The sequence below is a fragment of the Volvox carteri genome (genome assembly GCF_000143455.1).
Source record: "Volvox carteri f. nagariensis unplaced genomic scaffold VOLCAscaffold_12, whole genome shotgun sequence".
Taxonomy (NCBI): Eukaryota; Viridiplantae; Chlorophyta; class Chlorophyceae; order Chlamydomonadales; family Volvocaceae; genus Volvox; species Volvox carteri.
The window spans coordinates 606,859-631,720 of NW_003307555.1; the positions used below are offsets into that span (position 1 = coordinate 606,859).

The 24,862-nt window shown below is 55.2% G+C and overlaps 2 protein-coding genes across 2 annotated transcripts; both read left to right on the plus strand.

Moving 5' to 3' along the window:
- On the plus strand, positions 1 to 15,316 carry VOLCADRAFT_104124 (uncharacterized protein; the record flags this gene model as incomplete). The annotated part of the gene is made up of 21 exons (XM_002948893.1): positions 1 to 52; positions 617 to 680; positions 1,141 to 1,183; positions 1,584 to 1,655; positions 2,219 to 2,313; positions 2,727 to 2,872; positions 3,130 to 3,192; positions 3,568 to 3,654; positions 4,271 to 4,384; positions 4,837 to 4,988; positions 5,430 to 5,472; positions 5,909 to 5,987; positions 6,353 to 6,501; positions 6,960 to 7,183; positions 7,634 to 7,741; positions 8,098 to 8,206; positions 9,704 to 9,846; positions 11,056 to 11,968; positions 12,377 to 12,523; positions 13,028 to 14,057; positions 14,368 to 15,316. The coding sequence occupies 21 exons, from the start codon at positions 1 to 3 to the stop codon at positions 15,314 to 15,316; spliced, it is 4,782 nt and encodes a 1,593-aa protein (XP_002948939.1).
- A 3,665-nt stretch (positions 15,317 to 18,981) lies between these two features.
- On the plus strand, positions 18,982 to 23,789 carry VOLCADRAFT_104125 (uncharacterized protein; the record flags this gene model as incomplete). Its single annotated transcript, XM_002948894.1, has 7 exons — positions 18,982 to 19,499; positions 20,318 to 20,387; positions 20,948 to 21,032; positions 21,535 to 21,677; positions 22,183 to 22,305; positions 22,607 to 22,860; positions 23,296 to 23,789. The coding sequence occupies 6 exons, from the start codon at positions 18,982 to 18,984 to the stop codon at positions 22,736 to 22,738; spliced, it is 1,071 nt and encodes a 356-aa protein (XP_002948940.1). The 3' UTR covers positions 22,739 to 22,860; positions 23,296 to 23,789.
- Positions 23,790 to 24,862: the final 1,073 nt, after the last annotated feature.

A 24,862-nucleotide genomic window follows, 5' to 3' on the forward strand; every position in this document is an offset into this window, starting at 1 on the left:
ATGGGTCCGAAACGCCTCCATGCAGCATTGTATCCGCTGACGGGCCATGTTAGTAAGCGCGTTGCAGCCGTGAGCCGCACGGCTGCAAGCGGAGCTGTCAGCGAAGGCGGCCATATTGTACTTTGTTCTCATCTTTTAAATGCTTAATTCACTCTGGGGTGTTGTTTATGCACATGTCTCAAAGCAAGAACGAATCCAGAAGTGATAGTAGCTTGCTGTCAGAGGGAACGCTACCCACAGTTGATAGAATCAGCGTGTTGCCATCTGAAACGTAAATGGAAATAAGCTTAGGATTTTCACGAGAGTTATTAAGCTGCGATTCCTAGAAAGGGTTGGACGTTGACCCAAGGGCGAATTACTTGAAAGTTTCATATCTGGTGTATTAAAACGTTTGGTAGAAGTTAAACCGAGGTTAACAAATTTTTTTTTGAAAATAGATACTAGGAAATACACCAATCGGACCGTCCAAATGATAACCATCGTACAAAAAGCTCTTGCAGGAACGCAGGAATTTTGCCTGATGACTATGCGACGGAAACCCAGTGAAAATGTGTTGTATGATTGAATATTTGAGAGGATATTTGACCGCAAGCTCACCTTGCATTCCTGAAAACAGGAGGATCGCTTCTTGAACGTCCGACAGCACTAGGGCTTTGCACCGCGTTAGCAACGCCGACAAGGTGCGCATGTGCATGTAACGTATGTATCTTACCTTGATCACCATGACTCCAATGCACGCGTAGCAGTGGAGTTGCTAAACTTTCAGGCGAAACAACATCGCCGCATGGTTAGGCAGACCTAGATTAAAATTTGCGATGAACCCCTAAATATCGGCCCAACTTATCAAACACGTTTCAACAGTTTTGCATTTCCACGAGATTGCCTCGCGATGCACGTGCCAATACAACCGATAGAACCATCGTCGTATTCACAGATTACCAAGCCCGTTTGGCAGCACAAATCAGGTGCTTCACTATATGTAAATTTATTAATTATCTGTTGATTTCACGTACGGTGTCTCTTGATGTGAAATATCACCAGCTGCGCGGATGATAGCTTCTGCACGTGCATTTCACATGCGTACCTTCGTGCGCATCCCGCTGGCGCGTCTTGCTGGTCCCGCCTGGCTGGCCTCTGCAGGTTCCGTCACATGCCGCCACGTACTCCCATCCCCCTTGTCAAGGTAACGTAACCCTGTCTGGCGACGCCCCTGCCATGACCTGCCGTACACCGCAATTCTCTCGAATCACAATATCCTCCGGCCCAAACCCCTAGCTTATGTATGAGCATAACAGCCTCACTGGGTCATTTCCTAGGGTATACTCAACCGGACCACAAGCCGGACTGATTCGCGTATTGGCAATAAGACTTCGGTCAAACCAAAAGCAGCGGACAATTTTCCATCGCGTCTCCCAGCGGACATACCTAAGGCCCTCTCACGACTGGCGTGTTCGTATGAATGTAATTTGTTAAATATGTTTTAAAGGTCAGAGGTAATTGAGAAGTTTTAACATTATCTCTCGTCTTTCCTCCCCTCGGATTTTGTTTTTTTCTCTCGATGGTCAAATTGACGAGCGGCACAGGTCGATGTGAAGAAGGCGCCTTGGGAGCAGGAGCAGAAGCTGCACAATCGTTGGCATCCGGATATTCCACCGGTAGGTGGGCGAGGGGGAGATGTACAACAGGCGGGCGGGCGCCGAGCAGAGCCTGAAGGAAAACTATGCATGGGCTCCCTTACATTAACTGAAGAACTAAGGCCGTGTGTCAATTGGGCGGGAGTAGAGAGGTTATATGGGCCCTTTACCCCGGCCGTTGCACCTTCCCCGCCGCCGTCTGGCCTCCATCCGATATCGATGAAATGAAATTGAAGTCACGAGCGCAAGAGCATTCCACAGTCCTGGCAAGAGCATTCCACAGTCATGGTTTCCCTCCTTATTAATCCCTTGCCTTGCAACCCTTGATTGAACTGATAGGCTGCTCATTTGGGTTGTGGAGTCCTTTTCCAACCGCCTATGTCAAACTTCGGAAGTCCCTTCACATTGCAGAGGCGAAAACATAAGTCCCACGTAGGAAAAAATTCACTTCAGTTTTTAGGTTGTTTTAATACATGGTGATATGTGTGTGTATGTATGTATCTATCTATCTATGTATGTAAGCATGTATGTTTATCCATCCTTTTTTAAAGCTAGCCGTAATTCCCCCAACTCCCCTTCATCAGGTGGCGGAGGCGAAGACGGGTGACCTGTTCCGTGTCGAGACCATAGACTGGACAGGCGGCCAGATCAAGGACGACGACAGCGCTGAAGACGTGAAGTGCGTTTTATAGCACTGTTAAGCTCGGACAGCTTAATTGTCCGCCTATGTGACCCGTGGGTCTCTTGGACAAATAGTGGACGGAGAGAAAACAACAAAGCACGGGATTTAGCCCAACAAGCCCCTGCGTCCCCAGTTCACCTGACAATCAATCAATCAATCAACCCATGCTACGGCGGTAGCTCGGGTTGATTGAGCCGCAAGAGATATAGCTTTTACTCTGAAGCAAATTATTTTCAACGACGACCTGTCTTCTGGGTCCGCAACCAAACATGACTCACATTCGTTATGCGGGCGTGGTCCATCTGTTCGCGCCCTCTCCTTTTCCCCAGCGTTTCGCCGTTCGTTTCCTTCGTAACTCTAATCCGGGCCCCCGCCCAACCCCGCCACGGCGGCCGGCCTCATCACACCAGACATGTGGACTTGAGCCGCTGCCACTACCTGTCGGGCCCGATCCGAATTGTGGACGAGCAGGGGGTCCCCGCCCAGCCGGGAGACCTGCTGGCAGTGGAGCTGTGCAACCTGGGACCCCTCCCTGGAGACGAGTGGGGATACACTGGTAGGTTTAAGAGGGTTTTAGGGTTTTAGGGTTTAGGATTTAGGCGGGAAGGAAACTAATAAAAAGCCCGCCAATAATACAAAAGACTTGAAGGGTGTCGTACCATGCCTGACTGTACCGCCCACGCAGCACAGCGGAATGATGCCCAGGATAGCATAAAGGCCGCCATGGCTGGTTCTCATCGATGATTTCATTTACCAGAGCGCGTTTTCCTTGAGCTTTGCTGTGATGGACGGCCGTGGTGTGCTGCTGTACAGGTACTTTTGACCGCGACAATGGCGGTGGTTTCCTTACGGATCATTTTCCCGAGGCCACCAAAGGTGGGGTCGTGGGTTGCGGCAGGAGGTTACACGGGTAAAGTTGTGTGTATTTGAGCGTGTCTTATTTAGGAGATAGCCCCTGTAAGCTTCTGTGAGCATCTGATGGCCGATATATCTGGGCCTTATACATGCCTCGTGCTGCGGTTCTGCTTAGGAAGATGGATGTGAGCATGAATGTTACGTGTATCATGTATGTATGTGCGTGTACATGTACATGTACATGTACATGTACGGGGGTAAATCCTGATCAACAAGGGATGGATACGATGCACGATACCACGCGACGGAATATACAAAGCAACTGGCAGCTCGGGGCCGCGCCTGACTAACTGCTCTCCCTCCTCTCCCGCCTTCCATCCGTTCGCCCTTGTGAAGCCATTTGGTACTTCGACGGCGTCTACGCCGCCTCCCGCCACATTCCGGGAGTGCGGTTCGCCGGACTCATCCATCCCGGGTTGATCGGTGAGCAAGGTGGTGTTCCAGCTGCTTTTGGTTTATTTTATGTGTAAACAGAGTGTGTGTATGTGTGTGCGTGTGGATTGTACGGATGTACCTACATATTAGGTTGCACCGCTTGCGGTTCGTATGTGCGTGGCCATGTGTGTTACATACACCTCCAGGTTGCGTTAGTTACCCAGATAGAGAGGTGTAACGAGTGCCCATACACGAGCCAGCAGAGGCCCAAGAGCCACAAGCTACTAGATTAGGAACATGGTAAAACGCAAAAGTCCTAGCATCCAAGCAATAGACGTAGAGGGAAACAAGGTCACTAATCGACTACGACCGCCTGAGAAGACACGGTGTGCCGTATGTAATAATAAGCCAAGTGCTGTGTATCAGGTGGGCCAGGTGGAATACGTGTGGAGTACGCATATGCGTATAGCTCGGACTTGAGCTCAACGCCCGGGACACGACCACGACCCATGTTTCCGACCTATTTAGCAGCAAATGACTTCACAGGCATCTTAACAGGCATGTCAGGCACGATAACCGCCCCAACGGTCCGACCGTCGCAAAACCGTTGCGAGGTTCCCTCCCCCCTTTCCCGGGTTCCCATCTCCCGCTCTCCCCCACGAAGGCACCGCCCCCAGCCACGATCTGCTCAAGATTTGGAACGACCGCGAGCGAGCTCTTGTGGAGGGCGGCGAGGGCTCCACCACGCTAGGCGGTGTGCTGCACACGCGGCCCCTAGGTGTGTGTTTCATCACGTGTGTGTTTCATCACGTGTGTGTTAGTTATATCATGACTTCAGAAAAGTACCGATCGGCGGATGCAGATCCCGTGAGAAGCCCTAACGACTTATACCCGCCAGACCCGCCTTGTGCCGTACTCCGTACAGACAGACCAGACGTTCAGGCAATAGCAACAAGGGCCTTCGTGCAGTCGTTTGGAAAACGTGTTAGGCCGTCAGGAAGAAGTTCCCTCATTGTATCCAAATCTGCAGGTCGGCAGGTGATGGACCCTCTTGGGCCGATCCACATGCCAACCAATGTTTTCCTCGAGGATCTCGGCCGCCCCGCGACACCCCTTCCTAACTTCCCCCTTCTAACTTCCCCTTTCTACCTTCTACCTTCTAACTTCCCCTTTCTACCTTCTACCTTCTAACTTCCCCTTTCTAACTTCTATCTTACTCTTGTTCCGCAGCGCTGCTTCCTGAGCCCAAGGGGGCGTTGCTGGGGGGTATCTCTGCCAACTCGCCCGACTGGTCGCGTGTGGCGGGCGAGGCGGCGCGCACCATTCCCGGTCGCGAGAATGGCGGCAACTGTGACATCAAGAACCTCAGCCGTGGCTGCAAGGTGGGGAGTGTCTGTGTGTGTATGTGTGTCTGTGTGTGTTTGTGTGTTTGGAGGATCGGGAACGACAACGTCGCTCAGGTGGATATATGCGCACCTAAAAGTTAATCGCTTGTATTATGCGCGTGAATCACGACACACAAGCCTGCTTTTATGATCCCGAGACCGAAAGCCCTGAGTTGCCTGTTTTGGCTGCGGATATCGGTGTGTGACCTACGGGCTAAGTACAATGGCGACCTGGTATTTTCCAAACCCCCGCCGCGCTGAGTTCGCTGCAGCCCTCTCGCTGCAGCGTTTACCGGCCTCCCTTCCGTTCCCAGGGGGGAAACTATCGGGACGAAATATCCCACTCCAAAGATAAGTCTTTCCCTTAACCGCCATCGCGCCAACCGCTAACCGTCGATCGCCAACCGCTCCAACCTTCCCAACCACCTCATTGCGCAGGTTTATTTCCCGGTATTTGTGGAGGGTGCGAATCTGTCCATGGGTGAGCAGTACGGGATGGGTGTGGGGAAGGGTGCTGGTCCTTATCTGCGCAGTGCTGCGCTGAGCTTGACTTGGCTTGGCGGGAGGAAAGGCTGGCACAAAAAGCGAGGGTTGCAATGTTGTGATGACGATGCCCCGTGGGTCCCCTGGCAGTCGCGGGGGGCTGTTTCGCATGTACGACAGCCCATATCCCACAGCTTCCCCCTCCACCCATCCTACTTTGCTCCATCTCTCCAATTAATCCTGCCGTACACTGCCGTACACTGCCCCGGCCCTCTCTCGCTCTACCTTGCTCTACCCCGTCACGTTTCCGTTCCTTCACTTCCGTTCCTTTCACTCCCCTTTCGCAACCATCTTGATCAACATCCACGCCGGGCATGCAAAACCCTGATGCGCACTCCTCACATTTCCACTCCCCCAACCCACCCCATTACAAGGTGACATGCACTTCAGTCAGGGTGACGGTGAGGTCTCCTTCTGCGGCGCCATAGAGATGAGCGGCTTCCTTGAACTCAAGTGCGTACGACAGCAGTACAGTAGTACGGCCATACGGGGTTATGGTGAGGGATCATCCCCACGCACCGATCGAGCGTTCATTTTAATCACACACATACACATGCACACACACACATTTCAGCGCGTCTGTGTTTTGTGCGCAGCTGCGCACCGAGTCTTATAAATGGAGCTGTGCGTGACAAGGCCCATTGCCACGTCCATCCACGGGCCCACAGCGTTGACTGGATCTGAGTCTTGTGTTCGTTCGTTTAATCTTCGCCCCGGGGGGGGGAGCTTAATTCGCACACTGGTTGGCCTCGTCTGGTTTTGTTGCGCTTTTTTTTTAACGCCGCATTTGTACGGATATTGTATCTGTGTGCGGGCAGGTGTGAGATTATCCGCGGCGGTATGGAGAAGTACCTCACGCCCATGGGCCCCACCAAGCTGCACGTGCACCCCATCTTCGAGATCGGTCCCTTGGAGCCCCGATACAGCGAGTGGCTCGTGTTCGAGGGAATCAGTGTAGATGAAACAGGTTTGACACACCTCACCTCACCTCCCGACCATCCCTGGACACGGGAATGGTCGGTCGTATAGCTCCTGATGCAGACCCAAATGCTTGGGCTGGGATTAGCACACATGCGTACACACGTGCATGAGTACTACAACTGCCTACAATAATAATAATAATAATAATAGTACGCCGGCCGAGGCCTGGCGTGTGTTAAGGGGGTGGGGAACTGAGGGGCGGCGTAGCCGCTCCTGTATGCCCGCACCACCGTGTACAACTGCCTACACATGTATGCATGTATGTATGTGCGTACGAGGGGGGTTGCTCATGATCCAGAAGGCCCCTGTTTTCAGCACTTTGGATCCACGCTGGAATCCGGATCCGGTTACACATACGGTGTTAGCTCTTCCAGTGGCCGCCGCAGCACCGCCCTTGCCTCTCCGAGTTCCTCAGTTCCCCGCCGATTGCCTTTCTTGCTGCAGCATCATGGACCCATCCCCGCCTTTGTGATCTCCCGTCACCCGTCACTGCTTTTGTACCCCAACTGCTTTTGACCACTATTTACTCCACCTTCCCCTGGGTGATCACCACCAACGTCCTCACGTTGCCAGGCAAGCAGCACTACCTGGACGCCTCCGTAGCGTACAAACGCGCCGTGCTGAACGCCATCGACTACTTGTCCAAGTTCGGCTACACCAAGCAGCAGGTACGTGCAATACGCGTAGTATTGAGACAGATGGGCGGAGTTTCCGATGTGTTGTATGGGTCTTAGCTTGGTTAGTTCGTTGGGTCGTAGAGTAAATTTTGGATGGATCTTGGTTGTTGGTTGGTTGATGTTGTTACAGGGTGGTTAAGCTTCACCAGTGGCCTCCTTCCCGAGGCAGTTCCCTGCTCTCCCCTGCTAGAGGGGCACCCTAATCCATTCACCGGCATCCAACCAAATCTAGCGGATCAACGGCGCGTCAACTTAGTTCCTGGTCTGCTCGCATGCTGATTTTATCACGTCCTACACCGTCCACAAGATAGGGGGCCACCTCCCAATTCATCACCTCTTAAACACCCCGAGAGGTCGGCAGGCGGATTTGAACCCGGACGCGCCGGGAGCAGAAGCCAGGCCTTAACCTCTGCCAGCCGCCTGGATGGTTGTTGGTTGCAGGTGTACCTGTTGCTTTCTTGTTGTCCTTGTGAGGGGCGCATCAGCGGCATCGTGGATGTGCCCAATGCAGTGGCCACGCTGGCCATCCCTGTAGCTATCTTCGACCAGGTGCAGTGGTGGGGTGAGGTGGAACGGGCCGCGTCGGGTTAAGGTTTGCATGCGTGCGTTTGTGTGTGTTTACGCGGGGGGAGGGGGGCAGGTGGACGAATATTGAGATATGGTTAAGTGCCGATGTTTAATTCCTGTTGCTTGTGTCTCGGCTTGGGTTGACGAAGAGTGGGGGTCAACTTTTCAGGGTAGCGTGAGAAACCCCGAGGGTAGTTTCAAGCACAAAAACACATTTCCGTGGATTCTGTGCCCAGTCCGCTCCCAGTTATGAGGTTACAATCTGGATGGTTTGTTCCAAGGTGTTTGAGCTGATGAGGACTGTCCTTTGGATTGCTCGGATTGCAACGTCTGTGCAGGACGTGCGCCCGAAGCCCGGAGGCCCGCCTGTGGGTCCACAGCTCGTCCGGCGGGGTGATGTCGCCAAGTCGACCTACGAAGGTAGCAAGCCACTTACGATTAACGCCTGTATGTGCGGGTCTGCACATTAAAGACGCCGATGCATTTTATACTGAGCAGCACGCCTTGGATGGTGGAATGTCAGTTGCAAGGACGGCCCAAATAGCATATGACAGCTCACGAATTAGTAATCATGCGCTAACCAGCGCTACCGAGCTTGCTAGGGTAGCAGGAATGGATCAAGAAGGATTACACTTTATTTCTACGCTGTGCAGCCGACCGGTGGTGTGGCTGACATCGAAGGGCTTGGGGGAGACTATCACGGGACTCATAGGCGCTGTGAATTGAAGAGCACGCCTCTTTGTTGCAACTCTCCGATACTGAAATGTTCTTCGAGATGTGCGCGGAATGTCTTGATTTCACCCCATCACGGCAGGACAGTTCTCGATGATGTTGGCTTTGTTCTAACGTTGATTGTAGGTCATGTAAAAAAATGTTTGCGTTAAATTTTGTTGCATTGTTGTGAGACAAAGGGTGCGTGCGGATTCTCCAAAGTTCGTGGCCAGGATGTCCGTCCTGGAAGCGAATTAGATCATTTCCTACCAACGCGCATACAAAGATGTGACGATTGCCTTATATCACATGCATGCATCCAAGCTTCTCCAGAATGCAAGTCGGAAAATCAAGCGGAGTTGTGTCTTCATCGTAATCCTAAACAACTCCTAAGCCGCAAGTATGTGATCGCAAATACATCTGAATCAAGGATGCTTGCTTGGCTTCGGCACCTGGCCTTTTTCTCCTATCGCACTATCAGAAGAGTTCGGTAAGGCGAAACCAGAGGTATCTTGAGTCCAATGGCGCTTCCATATGTACTCCTTATTTCGGTGCAATCATAGATCACACAAACGCGTACATGCAAACATATCCATACGACAGGGGTCCACCAAACCGCCAGCAGCCGACGAACGCGTGAAGTATGCAACTTATTTGCAAATTTGTTGCTAAGTATTAAGGAAATTGGCGTTCGAAATCCTCAGTTCAATGTACGACGAAGGCTACTGCCACGGAAAAAAATTGTGCCTGAGCCGCAGCGTTTCCCCATTGGGCAAAAGGATACTCAGAGTTTACCCTTCTGAAGTGCCAAGCTCGCTACGTCTAGTACAACTCCCGTGTCAGTTAGGCATCCTTACCGTAGGAAAAGGACTCAATAATTGATTCTGCAAACGAAGCTAAGTTATACTGTCTTTATGATTGTAGAAATTGTGTTGAACTTGTGGTGATGCTCCGTCCAACCTTACCGTTTTAACGCTCTTCTTTTATGGCTGTTTCGCCCAATCATTTTGCGTAGAGTAAAATAAAGTATAGCATTGCAAGGAATCGCATCGGGGAGAGCTTGATATCTGCCTTTTGGTACTCGGTACGGCACAGAGGTCCCCGGCAGAAATTACTCCAAACCAACGGCGCCTTAGTTTGTTAGCATAAATTTACACAACCGCTATATCGTCTTGCGGGAAGTCATTTCAGCCTTGCGCTCGTCATAGTTTTTTTTGAGCACTCTGGACGCAGCAGCCGTCAGCGGACTTGCCGCTTGCGATATCTGGATCCGAGTTGGGCCAAGTGGATCGAAGGGAGCAGCTTACCTTGTTTCTGGTTCATCAGCGCTATCTTCGGAGGGAATTCGACGAGGGGAGGCTGCGGAAGGCCATAAGGTGGGGTGCCCCGGTTGCGCTTGCTTGTAATGCATGATTACAAGCGTTACAGCAACCCCAGCATGCTACGGAAATAAAGGCTTAGGCATCGCTAGGGCGCACTTTTCTGTATGGCTCCAACGGGTCGAATGGACTGCTTTGGCTTCCGGTTCTATGCAGAACCCACCTACCGGGAAAATGTATTAACCTGCATGGGTATGAAGGGCTTCTATGTGCACTTTAGCCGGAAACTTTCGACCCGTCCTGGATTGCGCACCCCCGGGCTTCCGCAAAGGCATAACCACTTGTGTACGCGCACATGCTGGAGAAATCTTTTCATCTTAACTATTACGTCTTGCGCTTGACCCGCTGATTTTGACCAACGCTGTCCTATGTGCCTATGAGTAAACGCCGATTGTGGTGCTGTCGTGACGACGGTTGCCGTGTGGCTTTTTGAAGCTGACGAAGGGAGATCGTATGCTTGGCATTGCAAATGCTAACAAAATGCGAGGCGAGATGGACTGATTTGGCCTAGGCGGTTTTTGTGCTTAGCAACGAGTCAGCAGGCATTGCTTGGCAAGCGCATGACAATGATATTGAAGGGATATCTGTTCTTGTTCACCTTGTCGATGGGAACTCCGACCTATTATCCAGGGCTAGCTTGGGCAAGGATATTGTTGAACATATACCTGTATGCTTGCAGCGTAGCGCTATATTGTTTGGACTCCATTATTTACGCATTAACCTCCATTAGCTGTATATCGCTTAGTTCCTGATACCCGCTTCCACTTATAAATCGGCGGTGGGCCCATTGTCCTTGCAACGCTGCGGGGCAGTTCTACGGCCTTCTACTTTAACGATATAGTTTGGTTATCATCCCAAAATCACTGCGCGGCACGAGCGTCCCTCCTTGGAGCATGCGGGTTACAGGCCCGCTCTGCTTCTCGGCCGGACCCAGCTAGCTGCCTAGCCCATGCTCTGCAGTGGGGCCCATCCCCGCGCTCATTCCCTTTATAAATTCTACACATGCGTCCCTTTGCTTTTTTCATCTCCCCTTTCCGTTTAGGCCTCCTGTCTTATGCCCTTAAACAAAGGCATCAATCATTTCGCGCGCTTTCGTCGCATTTGCAGGACGACCTGCATCAATCCAAATCCTCGGCAGACAGCTAGGAGTTCCATTGGTCTGTCCCTCTGACCCCCTGGCGCGAGCTACTGGCGGACGCCATGGAGGTGATCGAGGATGGCATGGATTTGGATGCACTGGCCGGGGCCCCGGGGTCCGACTTACGGATCGCCAAGGCGGTTCTCCTGGCCGAGGCAGCTGTCGCAGGCCTCGACATGCGGCGAGCTCGACCAGCGATGGCGGTCATGGAACCTCCGCCGCCAAAGACGCGCATTGACGGCGGCGTCATGCCACCGCCGCCGTCACCTCATTCCGGCGGCGCCAACGGACTGTCGCCGGTTCCTATCCGGATGCCGTACGAGCAACTCAACGGCGGGATCGGCGCCGTCGGGGATCGTGGGGCACCGCTCCCGCTTGACATTGGAAGTCTTCAACAGTTGCTTCTTCAAAGCGGCGGCGGAGGCCTGAGCAGCATCAGCCAACAGCAGCAACAGCATCATCCGGCAATGATACTTCATCTTCTGATGCAGCAGGCCCAGGCAGCGGCGATGGCCAACGGCAGCAGTGCTTCGTACGGCATCCCGCAGGGTACTACTCCCCGTAGCAGCGGCGGCGGCAACGACCGACCCGTCGGCGGTGCCGTACAGAGCACTCAACCTGGCTCGGCCGCCACGGCAAATGGACGGATTGCTGCTGCAAAGGCGCCGCTGTCGGCCGCCGCCAAGGGTGCCATCGGCGGTGGCAGCGGCGGCGGTGGGCTGTACCGATCGGCGGTTGTGGACGGCCACCTGTTGAGCTCCCGAGGTCATCACGGCGGCGGCGGCGGCGGCGGCCTGGAGAGCACGTTCGCCGTACCGCCGTCGGCACGCAGCAGCGGCGGAGGCGGCGGGTTCTTGGACCCCAGCGGGCCGATCAGCGGCAACGGCTTTTCAACCAGAGGTGTAACGATAACCGCTGATGTGCTAAAGGCCCTCTTCGCTGCTAACGGACCGCCGCCACTGAGCGGATCGATGAGCTCGGGTCTTGGCGGCTTGAACGGAGCGACGTCGGCGTCCGCGTCTGCTGCTGCGGCGGTGGCGGCGGCGGCAGCGGCAGCGGCACCCGCTTTTGAGCCGTCAGGTTTGAGCGGCGGAGCACACATCCAAAATCTCCTTCAGCAGGTCAGTGGTGGACTGGGGGAAGGACGGGGAGTTGCTGGATCCATTGCCAACGGTGCCGTCAACGGCTTTGTCGGCGGCAGAGGCGGAGGTTCAAACGGTGCACTGCCAAACGGTTTAAAAGGTGGCGGCGGCGTTGACGTAGACGGCGACGGTGGTGGCGTTGTTGGCGGCGGCAGCGGCGGCGCCAGTGGTGCGTCGTTGCAGTCGCAGTCCGTACTAGTACAACAACTTCTTGCGCACCTGGCGGCGCTCAACGCCGCCGACGGAGGCGGCCTGCCCGTCGTCGGCAACGGTGTGGGTAACGGAATCAACGGATTAGAGGCCCTTGCCGGCGCACTGAAGAACGAGCTTGGTGGCGGCGGTAAGGGTGGCAGTGGCGGCGGCGGCGGCGGCACACCCGCCAACGCCAGCGCAGGTCCGCCGCCGCCGCAGCAGCAAGGCATCCTCCATGATGGCCTTTCGAAAAGCTCCATTTTGAACGGCATCTTGAATGGCTTGCCGCTGACGGGATTGGGATTTCCGCTTGGGGCGCTGGCGGGGCCCGGCGGCGGCGGCGGCGGTGCACCGCTCAACCACATGCTCTCTGTCGCCTTGAACGGCGGCGGCGGCCGGCAGTCCATCAGCAACGTGGAGGGCCTGGACGATCCAAGCTTCGCCTCCGTATCAGCAGGCACCGCGGCGGCGGCGGCCGCCGCCGCAGCTGCCGTACGGGATGGGAGCGACAGCCGCGGCATTGTCAGTAATGGCGACGGCGGCGCAACCTCCGCTTCGGGCAGCGGCAGGGTCGGCGGCGGCGGCAGCGGTGCACGACCGCGGCGGCATAGCAACTCAGAGTTTGGTGGCGGCGGCGGCGGCGGCAACAGCAAGGGTCCTACGGGGTTGCAGCTGTTGAAGAACCTCGTCACTTCTGGCGCGGCAGGCGCTGGGGTTGCTGGGCTGATTAACGGGTCCGGTGGGCTGGCGGATCTTGCCGTACTACCCGGCGGCGTCGCCTTACAGCTTTTGGAAGACCTGGAGTCGCTGGGTTGCCCTTTGGGCGTGGGTGGGGGTCTCAACCGGCGCGTCGGCGGTGGCGTCGGCGGCACCATCAGCGTCGGCAGCCGCTCGGGGGACCCAGCCTCGCGACTCGGCAGTACGGCAGCGTCTGGCGTCGTCAGGAATCGTACCATGCCGCCAGGTTCGTCGTCACCAGTCATCAAGAAACCCAACAAGCGACCGGAGAACGGCAGCTTGGCGACGCAAATCTTAAAGCGGCAACGTCATGCGTTGGCGATGCAGCAGGCGTCCGCCAGCGACTCCGTCAGCACCGTCGGCGGACCGTCCATCAGCCTTCCTGCGCCGCCGCCGCCGCCGCCGTCAGCTTTATTGGCGGCGATGGATCCGAGCATGCTTATCGGTTCCGGCAGTGGCGGCGGGCTGGGCGGGTTGGTCAGTACGGGTGGTGCTGTACAGGGGCTTCCCAGTGTGCTGGGCGCCGTGCCGTCAGCAGCAGCGGCGGCGGCGGCCTCAGCGGGTTTGCCGCCGGTGACAGCGACGGCGGCGCTGCTAGCGGCGCAGCCCGGCGGCGGCGCCAAGGCCACCGCGCTGGCTCGAGCTGTGGCGGCGGCGCGGAACGGCGGCGGCGGCGGCAGTAGCGGTCTGCTGTCAAGTCTCACATCTCTGAGCAGCGACGGCGGTCTCCATGCTGGCGGTCTGAACGGTAGCGGCGGCGTGGGGGACCCCGCTTTGGCGGCGGCCCTGGCGGCAGGGGCTGTCGGCGGCTCTTGCATAACCGCCCCCGCCGCTGCCGCCGGCACCGTCGGCGTTACGGCTGCTCAGCGACGTGCGCTCGGCACGGCGGGCGTGGCTGACTCGGCGGCGGCGTTGCTGGCGACGTCCTCCGGTCTTCATCAAGGGCTTGGTCTCGGAGCCAGTCTGTTGCTAGGGCAGCCAGTACCGAAGGGCCGGAGGTGCGGAGTGGGACTTCGAGGGGCTCCGGGGGAGTGCGCTCTTGAACACAATCTTATGTGTCTTAGGGTTTTATGGCAGACAAGGAGGGGCAGAGAATAAGGTTGGAGCGGTGGGCAGCGGGAAAGCGTACTTGGATTGAGCTGGTCGAGCGGGGGGCAGCCGGGGTAGGGGTAGGGGGGACGAGGAGAAGGAGGGGGAACCCGTGACCGTATAAACGAGGATGGTGCCGGTTATATCGGTGCTGTTGCTCCCCCGTCTTCTCTCCTTGTCCTAAAACCCTATTGCCATGTGTGTCGTACCGTGCCGTAGGAGCCGCCGTACGGCACGTGCAACGGGTCCGATAAAGATCCGCAACATCATGAGGGATATCGGAATCCATGTGCTCAGAAAGGCTCCAGGGGAGACTTGGCCGCATGAGCGCGATTCTCGGGGGCCGCTCGTGGCGGCGGCGGCGCAGGGAGGTAGCAGCGGCGGCAGTAGCGATGCAGGCAATGACGTCAGCGGAGTAGGCCAGCCGCCGTCAGCAACGCGGCGGCAACGCGGCGGTGGCGTCGCCGCCATGGCGTCAACGGCAGCGCCGCTGCTGCCGTCGCCGTCGGCGGCCGCTGAGATATCAGCAGCAGTAGCGGCAGCGGCGTCTCGCGCCAGCTCTGGCGCGGGGACAGGGAACGGCCCGGCGCAAGGCGAAGGCATGGTCGCTGACGGCGGCGGCAGCAGCAGCGCCGCCGCCGCCGCTGCCGCTGGCAATGCTGCAGCCATCGCGGGTTTGCCTTGGGACCTGATCGCTCGCAGTACGGCAGCTGGGATACCTCTTGCAGCGGCTGTAGCGAAGGCGCTAGGGTTACAAGGTTCTGGATCAGGTCCCTCCGCCACCATCGCCCCCAACGCCAGCGGCGGTCTAGCCGCCGGCGCCGCCGGTGTGGCTGCGTTCCTCTCCGCTGCGGCGGCGCCTCGGAAATCCGCGACAGCAGGGCAGCCGCCAGCAGCTCCGAAACCACTTGTCGCCGTCAACGGTAGTACGGCAAATGGCATCGTCCCGACCCGGCCGTCGGCGGCAGCACCAGGGGCCGCGGGCCGTGGCGTGAATGGCGGGTCGACAACTGGGAAGGCAGGTACGGCAGCCGGCAAAGCGGCATCGGCTTCGGCGACAGGGGGGTTGAAGGGCACCTCCGCTGCCGCTGCAGCCGCCGCCGCCGCCGCCACCGCTCCCACTAAGAGCCGCCGTAAGGGTGGCGCACCGTCCCGCGCGGCTGACTAATGCCGTGATCGACCACACGGCCGGGGGGGGATCTCCTGTGGACTAGGATGTTCCACAGAGTTGTTGCCGTACTAAAGCGAATGCTTTAGGAAGTAATTCTTCAGGTATTCTTACTTTCTGAAATTACCCCGGCAGGAACGGATGCGAGTGTGCGTATGTATGTACGTACATGTACGAGTGTGTGAGGCTTTAAGTTTTTGAAGGTTTTCAAAAGATGACGTCAAGAGTTAGAAACGACCGTTCTAAGGGGGGCAAAGCTGATGGGGTAATGTCATGGGGCGGCTGACTGGTTACGGAAGGAAAGTAAGTAGAAAAGTGTGTGTGTGTGTGTGTGTGAGAGAGAGAGAGAGAGAGAGAGAGAGAGAGAGAGAGAGAGAGGGGGTTGCCCGCGGGGGATTGTGAAGATATACGTATTGTGTCGGACGGCCGGTAGGTGGGTAGAAAATGTAGGAGGAGTGCGGCTATGTGGGTCGCGGGCTGTGGATGTTTCTGGGTAGCAGAAAAAGAAAGTACGGTTGAGGGTGGGTGGGTTGGGCGTGGAGGAGTTTGGGTTTTGCGATGGTTGCATTGATTACGGTAGTGCGTGTGTGTTTCTTGGGTTTTGGAATTGTTGCCTTCACCTCGTCTGAGTGATGGGCAGGGGGCTCAGGAGAGCGCTTCCGGGGAGGGTCGGTGGTGAACGAGGATTTTGCAATGTACGAGAATATTTTCGTGCGACATTGAATAATATGTACGGCATGTACGGCAGTTGTTGTATTAGATTGTTGGCTCCAACCGTGGTTGTACGTACTGTTTCAACCGTGGCGTGCTGGAGCAGGCTGTGTTGCCGTACATTCTTGCGCCGTACGGCACGATGGCTTCCGCGCATGTGGCTTGCACGTGCCTCCTGCCTTGCCCCACTTCCCTTTCTTCGACCCCTTCATGTCGCATTATATTATCATGATTACCCCTCCGTTCTTTTGGCTGTTGGACTTCAACTTGGATCGCCCTTCCTTTCCATGCAACCACCAACTAACCAACCAACCAACCGAATGGCAGCAACTGAACGGTTTTTTCCCTCGTGGACTCTGGTGCTGAAGTGCTTGTCGCTCTCGGCAGAGTCCTTGATTGGAGCGTTGGTGATATGATTGTCGCGAGGGGCCTCTGTGCTGCGCTGAGCAGGTCTTCGTGCAGGGCCATGCGTGGCGCCTCTTTTTGTAATGCCTAAACTCGGACTACCGGTGTGGAGAACAGCTGAAGGGGGAAGGCATCTTGGTGTCGTATGTGTGTATGTATGTAAGTATTGGTGGAGGGAGATGAAGGATGATGGCTCCTGATGCCTGCGTGTGCCTGCGTGTCGATGTCACCGCTCAGGTCGCGATGGGGAGGGGGAAAGAGTTAAGAGACCCCGAGATGTGATGCAAAGATGGCGGCCTGGGCGCGTGGGACGCCCACACCGCGCAATACGTGCATGCATCACACCATGAAGCTCTGCATGCTGTATCTCGCATTGATTGTGACTTGAGGCTCGCACAGCGCCGGCCGGCTGCTTTTGTCGCGGCCGCAGTGGAAAAAAGTCGCGCCTTGAGGGATCTCAACTTTTGCCATTTTTGTGTATAATAAAAATGTGTGTGTGTTCTTTTTACGTTATTGGGAGCGGTTGCCATCAGTCATGTCGTATGTCGCCATGAAGTGTGTGTCATCAGTCCCAACTCAGACAAGAGCGAAATATAGCCGAGTGGCCTTCACGGCGCGAGCTTGCGCACAGACCTATAGCGTGTATGTATCATTCAGGAACAATGGAGCAGAGAATGGAACAGGGTCTTCTAAGAGAAGATGCATGGATGCAGGATCTGGGATTTGGGGGCCGTGGCATGCCAAGTTGGTTGTGTGTGCCGCATCTCGTTTTGCTGTTTTGCGTTTTCTAGTCTTGATCTATCAAGTTATAGTATTAGGAAGCTGTTAGGATATTAGGACGTATAATATTCTGTGACACGTCATAGGTTTGACTGTGTGCATGGAAAACGGGAGTGTTCATCCTTTTAGCGGTCTTGCGCTCTGTCGCGGTTGGTGGTGCACGTGGCTTTTGGCAGCTTTAGCACCTCTTGGTGGGCAAAGAATCTCATGTTGTCGTACTGATGAAATGTACGGAAATTTGTTTGTTGCTCCGCATGCTATATAATGGAGGGCTAAAGGATATATGCAGCGAATGTGGTTGTGGTGGCCAGGTGTGGCGACAGAGTACCAAACAAGTTGTGGGGAGACGTGAGTGTAAGGTAGAGAATAAGTGGACGGCGACTGGGAGAGAGGTGCTGCGCATGGTTTTGCGCCTGTAGCGCGTGGTGGTTGTAGTCCTGGTCGTGGTCGTGGTGTTCTGCGGTATTGTCGATTTGTTTCTGGCGGCAGTGTACCTGGCGGGTTTTCCGTACAGGAGCATGAGCTTGAGAGGTTCTGCATTCCGTACAAGTACGTCATATGCTTGAGGAGGGGATATGTTTACGCAGTCCTTGTACTCACGGGACGGAGAGGGGAACGTGGAACTGTAGGAACGGCCTATGGCTATACATCATGTGGCTTGTGAAGTAGCTTGGAATTCCCCCTCGCTCCTTCCTTCATCAGTTTGAGTCGCGAGAAGGCTCCGAGGGAGGCCTCATCCTGCTTTGTGTGGTTTGGCTTACTTGTTCCGCATGCGTGCTGCAAACATGGTACCTAAAGTGCTGGAGGCCCGTTTTTTTAAATGAGAAAACGGTGTACTATTTTGGCAAATGCATACTATCGTTCTGTTATGTTTATTAATATTTTTGAGTATGCCAATTTTGTACGTATGTATGTCCCCTTGATTTTCTCGCTGCCATGAACGGCGTTGTATATGGGCAACGACCGCAGCGATCTGAACCTATCTACGGTCTGCATGTACGGCAAACTAATGAAGTCAACTGCTGGGATATGTATGTAAAGGAACACATACATTAATCATTATACTGTGGCGCCTTGCGATTAGTGCTCTTCTCTGTGCATTAGTTAAGGAGGCGTTGGTCAACACGCATCAAGGAGCAGACGCGGGTATGTGCGCGGGATTTGTGGGTCATGGCAAATCTGCAACGAACACTCATACATCGGTAAGCTCACACACATGGCGTGTCTCCCAGTGTCAGCACACGACTGACGTATTTTTGGCGACGTTCGTATGCTCAGTAAAGGTATGGGGACGTAAGTGTGAACTTTTAAAGTGTCAAGCTGTCCCAACGTGCTGAAACCAGCTGAAACTAGAAACTGGTATTTAGGTCGCCGTCTAGCTCTTTGGGCCAAAGCCTGTCCGTGATGCGGCAGATGGTCATAAAGTGAGGGGATCAAAGTCACAAATTGGGGGGCTCAAAACTAATGGAAAGGAGCAACATGTAGAGCTGATCTGCACTGTCATCGATGGCGCGTATGCTTGGCGAGAGTTCCGGAAAGTAAAACATGATAGCCCGCATTTTATTGAAATTACTGAGGTCTACAGGCCATAAAGTGGGGGTAGTGGGGGTCTCTTCGGTTCACGACCAACTGTTTTTAGTAGTCCGACTTCCAATGCGATCCCACCTCCTATGGACACTGACATCTTCCATAGCAGCCCCAGGTATTCCGCTGATACTATTAGAGATACACAGGTTTGTATTCAGGACTAGAAGAAGCGCTCGCAAAGTATGATTTCTGCACCGGGCAAAGCGTTCGAGGTCCCAGTTCCATCTTCGGCGATACCGCAACAACAAACACAGCCAGTAAATTATGACAGCTGCCTCGCGCTGGCTCGCGCGCAGCGCTATGACGATGCCGTTGGTTCTTTCGAGGCACTGCTCCGCCGTGAACCCGGGAACGATAAAGCCTGGATAAGTTATGCGCAGGTACTAGCACTTTGCGAATATATCGTGTCGGTAGCGGGCTCTCCCTTACGGCTATCGGCATCGCAGATGAGCAAGAGGCGATACATGCAACAAGGAGCACAAAGCCTTGCTTACGAGGCTTGTGGCAATGTACTCGACAGAGCTGTCTCTGCGAACCCACAATCGGCTAAAATCTGGCAGGCGCGAGGCCTTCTGGAGCTCCAGCAAGGCAACGCGTGTGAAGCGAGGGAGCTGCTTCAAAAGGCCGTTGCTCTTGATAGAAGCCTTGCAGGTGTTCTGAAGTGGAAAATAGTAGGGGAGGGCTCCGATCAGCCTGGGGAGTGAGTGCGGGGTCCCTGGGTGGGTCGGTGGGTCGGGCCTGGCTTTTGTGCGTGCTTTCAAACCCAACACTTGTACTGCAGTAGGCCACCTTTTCACTCGGAACTTTGCAATTTTGGTATGATTCTCTATTAAGTTGAATCAATAAGGTCTCATTAGGACTTAAGACATTCAAGTGGCTCGATATGGCGACCTTGCGGGTCGGAGCTCGGGCCCGACCGCAGGTTGCTTCTCAGACGAACAGACGGCGCATTAGCCCTATTGGTGTCCCAAGGGCTTCTAACTTCGTTCTGAGGAGTGCTGAATCGGTGTGTGGTTGAACAACTTGTTGGCGACCTAGTTCTTGGACACATGGAGTACATCCTTTACATCACCGCCCTTGCAAGAGAGTAGCGGCTATGTGCATTTGTATTTCGTTTCACTGGTTGCCTTGGGTGGCGAGCCTGGCTGAGTCATGGCTTCGCTGCATATGTAAAACTGAGAGCGCATTTGAATATACCGAATCCCGACTTGCTGTGCAAACGAAAATGTCGTGCCCTCGGTGCGTGCAGCGCCTGCAGGCGCGGTATCGTGATGTGACGGTGTTGGCGACTCCTGCAGGGCCATTGAGCCTGACCGCCGAAGACAACCCTTTCTATGGGTGAGGCTTCCCTGAAGCAGAGATCTGCTTTCTTCGCTAGCGCTTCAGTTTTTGTTGTTCAAGTTGAGCGTTGAGGCTGTGTACAGGTCGTGTACTCTTAGCTCGTGCTACAGGCCGTGTACTCTTAGCTCACTTGGCATGACCTTCCCTGGACCGACGCACATGCCTCTGTTTTCGCAGCGCGGAGGCCCTTTCACTACTTACCCCCTCGGGCGGCGTCGTGACGGTCGGCAACGTCATCAGGGGCCGGGTAGTGCTGGGGCTGCTGCGCCATCTGGGCTGACCAGTGAGTAGCTGCAGCCGAATGGACTAGGACGTGGGGTTTTGAAATTTACTCGTGCCGGGGTTAAACGGTGGCTGGGAGAATGATGACGGTGGTTGCTGTCGATGTGCTGAAATCAAATCAACCCAAATCACCGGTTTTCAAAAACTGCAAACAAGTTGCGTAAGCTTATTGTTGCCAACATATGCTTTGCAATTGCCTGAAGGAAAATATGTTTCCAGAGCGTCATCGTTGGCGCGCTGCGAAGATTTTTTTGTCTTGGGGGGAGGGAAACTTTACGGTTGAACAGGCCCGGCAGTTGACTTAGTCAACTGAGATTGCAGGTTGGCCTCAGCTCTGGGGTTGAGGGGGTGCGGTGGTCTCGTCATCCCCCAGTCCTCCTTTCCCGTCCGCCAGCCGCTTCGGTCCTTTGAGCATATCTTGACCCTTACTTGTCCCTCTACTCATTTTTCGGCCATCACATCAAGATTGGTTTCCTTTTTCAGTTTTTACAGGACAGTGCATCGTTATGCCACCGCTGTTTGCAGTTTTGTTGGGAGCAGGCCCAGGCCCTGCTCCTTGCGCAAGATCAGTTTGGGAAGGAGGGCTACAAGCTGATGGTGGTGGCCATTGGTGAGGGGTGGCACGAGGAGGACCGCGGCCGGTGGTACTGGGCGTGATGTCTTACGATCTCTTGGCTGGGTGGTCAAGATGTTTACACAGGAGGAGAGACGATGCTACACGGCCCTGGCAGTTGCCGCGCGATTGGTGGTTGTTTAATTTTCTACGACATGATTTTGTACGACGTCAACATTTGCGTGTTTTATCTGACTTGTCTGCGCTTCGCTGTTTGCATGTGTGTTGTTGATGCTGATGATATCATTTCATCTATCAGTTTTATCTCGGCGATGTCTCATCTTTAGATTTACAGGATTTCAACGTCACTCTACGCATTTTGAAGGAAATTGAAAACTCATGAACACTTTACAAGACGACGGACTTAAGTTTTTCTATCCACATCTACATCCACCACGCCTCTGGATCTATTTAAAGTCCAAGAGTTTCCCGCTTAGTTCCTAACTCATACCCCACTGCGGCACTGTCCAACCCCCACCCCCATACACGCACCTGGCAGGGAGCCCCGAGGGCGGCCGGCAGTTCTGTACGGCATTGCCGTTCCCTCCCGAGCTGCTACTGCTGGATCCGGAACCAAAGCTGTACCGCCACCTGAGTTGCATGGAGGGTGTTAAGGCGCTGTTCTCACCGCAGGCATGGGAGGTACGGAGTACGGAGGGAAAGCGGGGGGGTAGTTATGGGAAAGCCGAGGCGACGCATTGAAGGCGGGTGAGGTCAGGCGGGAGGTCCGGGGGAACAACGAAGCACAGATGACTGAGGCGGGAGGTCGGGGGGGGGGTTTGGTGGATGGAGGCGAAGTTTCGGTCACGTGCCTTTCCAAGGAAAAGTGAATGCGAATGAGTTCTTTACGTGGGCATGCCCAACGTACTCCTTGGTTTTGGTATGTGAGGCTTTGCCCCTAAAAGAAGCAAGCCCGGCCCATTTCCTGGCTTCGGGTATTTTGTACGCGGGTGCTTTCCGTGAGCGCGTTTGTTTCGTGCTTTTGATGTTTATTGTTACTTTAACTTCCCTGCTATAGTGTGCTCTGCTTTCTTTGGTGCGTTCCGTTGCCATTGGTGGTTACATGTGCCTACCACTGAAAGCGCACGTTGTGTAATTATGTAAACACACATGCATACACATGCCCTAACACGTATTGCCCGTATAGGCCATGAAATCCCGCAAGTGGGCGGACTTCAAGGTCGTTCTGCAGAAGTACAAGATGATCCCGCCCAAGAACGCGGAGAGCACGTCAGTGATGGGCGGCGTGTGGGTTATGAACGACGGAAAGGTGCGCAGTGCCGTCTGGGGCGGGAATTGACATGGCGAGGAAAGGGAGCGGAGGTGGAGGTGTCTGAGGACCGCTCTAAGAGCGCAAACTCGTGCTTTTCCTGAGTTTTGGCTAGCCCCTAAACCTCAGCAAGCACGAGTCCTTTCCCATCCATTACGTCCCCCTGCATATTTCGCTAGTTGATAACACGACCAACAAAGTCGCTGCGTCCTTTACCCCCCTGGATTGGCTTCCTTGTTCTCTTGGCCATATGGTTTTGCGTCGTTTCGTACGGCATGCGGATGGCTAAACGGTGCCGTAGGTGCTGTACAGTCACCGCGACGTGGGTCCTGGCGTGCATGCGCCTATGTCGGAAGTCCTTGCAGCCTGCCGGTCGGGTTCTGGCGCCAGCGCTGCTGCTACTGCGTCGCCGCCGCCGGCGGCGTCATCGTAATCGGCCACGCGCCGGGGTGCGGCCCCCACCACCTGCCGCTGCAATCGCGCGCTTCTTGCGTCTCGACTGTAGTTATGGCGGCTGGGGTGGGGGCTGCTCGACAGTAAAAAGGCATGGAGAAGGTGAGCTCTTTTTGGGAAGTGAGTTTTCCGCAGATTAAAAATCGTCCTTCTGTACTCTGGTCGGCGCAGTGCCTGATAGCCGACCACAGTGTTGCCGCCTCCAGCTGCACCCCCATTGAGAGAGCTGCGCTTATACATGCCGCCGTAAACCTTCCCACCCTGTCAATGGCGCATTCGTGGCTGCGGAAATTCCCACCTTCCAGAAACCCCACCTTCTGCGACCCTTCTGGTGACTTGGCGGCCATACTTGCCAGGACTGTTGGAAGGTGCCGGCCAGATTAGGGCACGCCCGCACCAAAGTTAATGGATTTTATGTGCATATTTGATTGTAACGCTGGTGCAGTTTAATTTTCCGAAGGCTTGTCAACGACGACGACGATGATGATTATACGATATGGATTGTTGTTGTTTCCCCTTGGGGACTACACATCGCAGGTAGAATGCGCAAGGCCGTCGCAAATTTTGTGCCCTCTCCTTCTCGCTGCATGAGGATTATGATCGCGTCCAGCAAAGCCAAGAATGACGTCGTATGGATGGGGATCAGCCAGGCCGCTTTGGAAGAAGGCCGACAAGCCGCTGCCTTACATCGCCCAACATGAAGCTCGACCGATGCCGAAAGCGTCTTCTGTGCCAAGCCTTGCAGCGTTTGTAGGGCGGGCGGCATGTCTTGCCCCTGCTTCTCTCAAGCTGCGGGTTTTGGTCTGCAGGCTGGTGGGCTGATAGGAACTGTTTCCATGGGTAGACTGGGAGACGGCGTTTTCGTACGGCTTTCGCCGTACGAGGTGCTGTCTCCCAGGGATGGTATGGGAGGGCTTGCCGCACACACGCAAGTGCACGCCTTTAACGAAGGGGCCTGCTTGCTGGCCGTATTCCTGAATTTCTTGTCTCGTTCTGATTTGATGATCTGACGTTTGTAATACGACGAACGGAAATGGGGCATTCTTGTGCTCCTGTCTCCCTTAACCGTATTCTCGTGGATCTGCCGATTCTGACGTGCTTGCTGACCGTGCTTGGAATGATTGAGACGGGAAGCGGGGAGTCCAGCGGCCAAGGGCCCTTACAATGCAGAAGAACATAGCCCCAGCCAACCACGGCTGCGCGACTGCGGCCCACCGGCCGCTACACCTCCACCGCGCTGCCCACCAACACTCCCTTACGGGGCAAAACACGCGCGACAGAACGACACACAACGTGAACCCAAAGAAAGCCTAACGGCCACCTGAACAAACGCACGCACGGCGACCCTAACTTCCTGAACCCGGACTGAGCCCCCCAGCGACAAGCCCCCCTCCGGAGCCTCAAGGCCGCACTACTAGGCGAAAAGACCCAACCGCAACAAAGTCCCTTCCCAACCCTCTCCCTCCTGGCCTGCCATGGATCCGGAGGCACAGCGCATCGTCAGCCCCGACGTGGCGACATGGATATCAGCGATAGCGAGTCTGGTGAGGGAGTCCATATGGTTCGAAGCGGAGGGGGTGGGAATGTGCGCCTGTTTCTCTCCAGTGAGAGTCCGGAGTGGTTCACCCCACTGAGTATCATAGAGCTGGTGCGTGTTCACTCCTGGCAGGATCGACCTGGACCCATGCTCGTCCGCGGCTGCTAACACACGTGTTGGGGCGACAGTGTATTACGATATGGAATCCGATGGTCTGTTGGAGTGCAACGCGTGGATGGGCAATGTGTTTGTCAACCCGCCTTTTGGGGTGCACGGTGGTGCAAGCTATCAGAGCCTGTTTTTCCAGAGATGCGCAACAGAGTACACGGCTGGTCACATTCACCAAGCAGTACTGCTGCTGAAAGCCGCTGTGGGTTATGCGTGGTTTGATGCCATACTACAATGGCCTGTCTGTTTTCTGCGCCAACGTTTGGCGTTTGTGCGTGGGCAATCCGGGAGTCAACAGCAGGAGGGAGGACCCCTGACATGGGGAGCGCGGGTAGCCAATCCACACGGAAGTGTCGTGGTTTACATGGGCCCAGACGTGCAACGTTTTGTGTCAGTGTA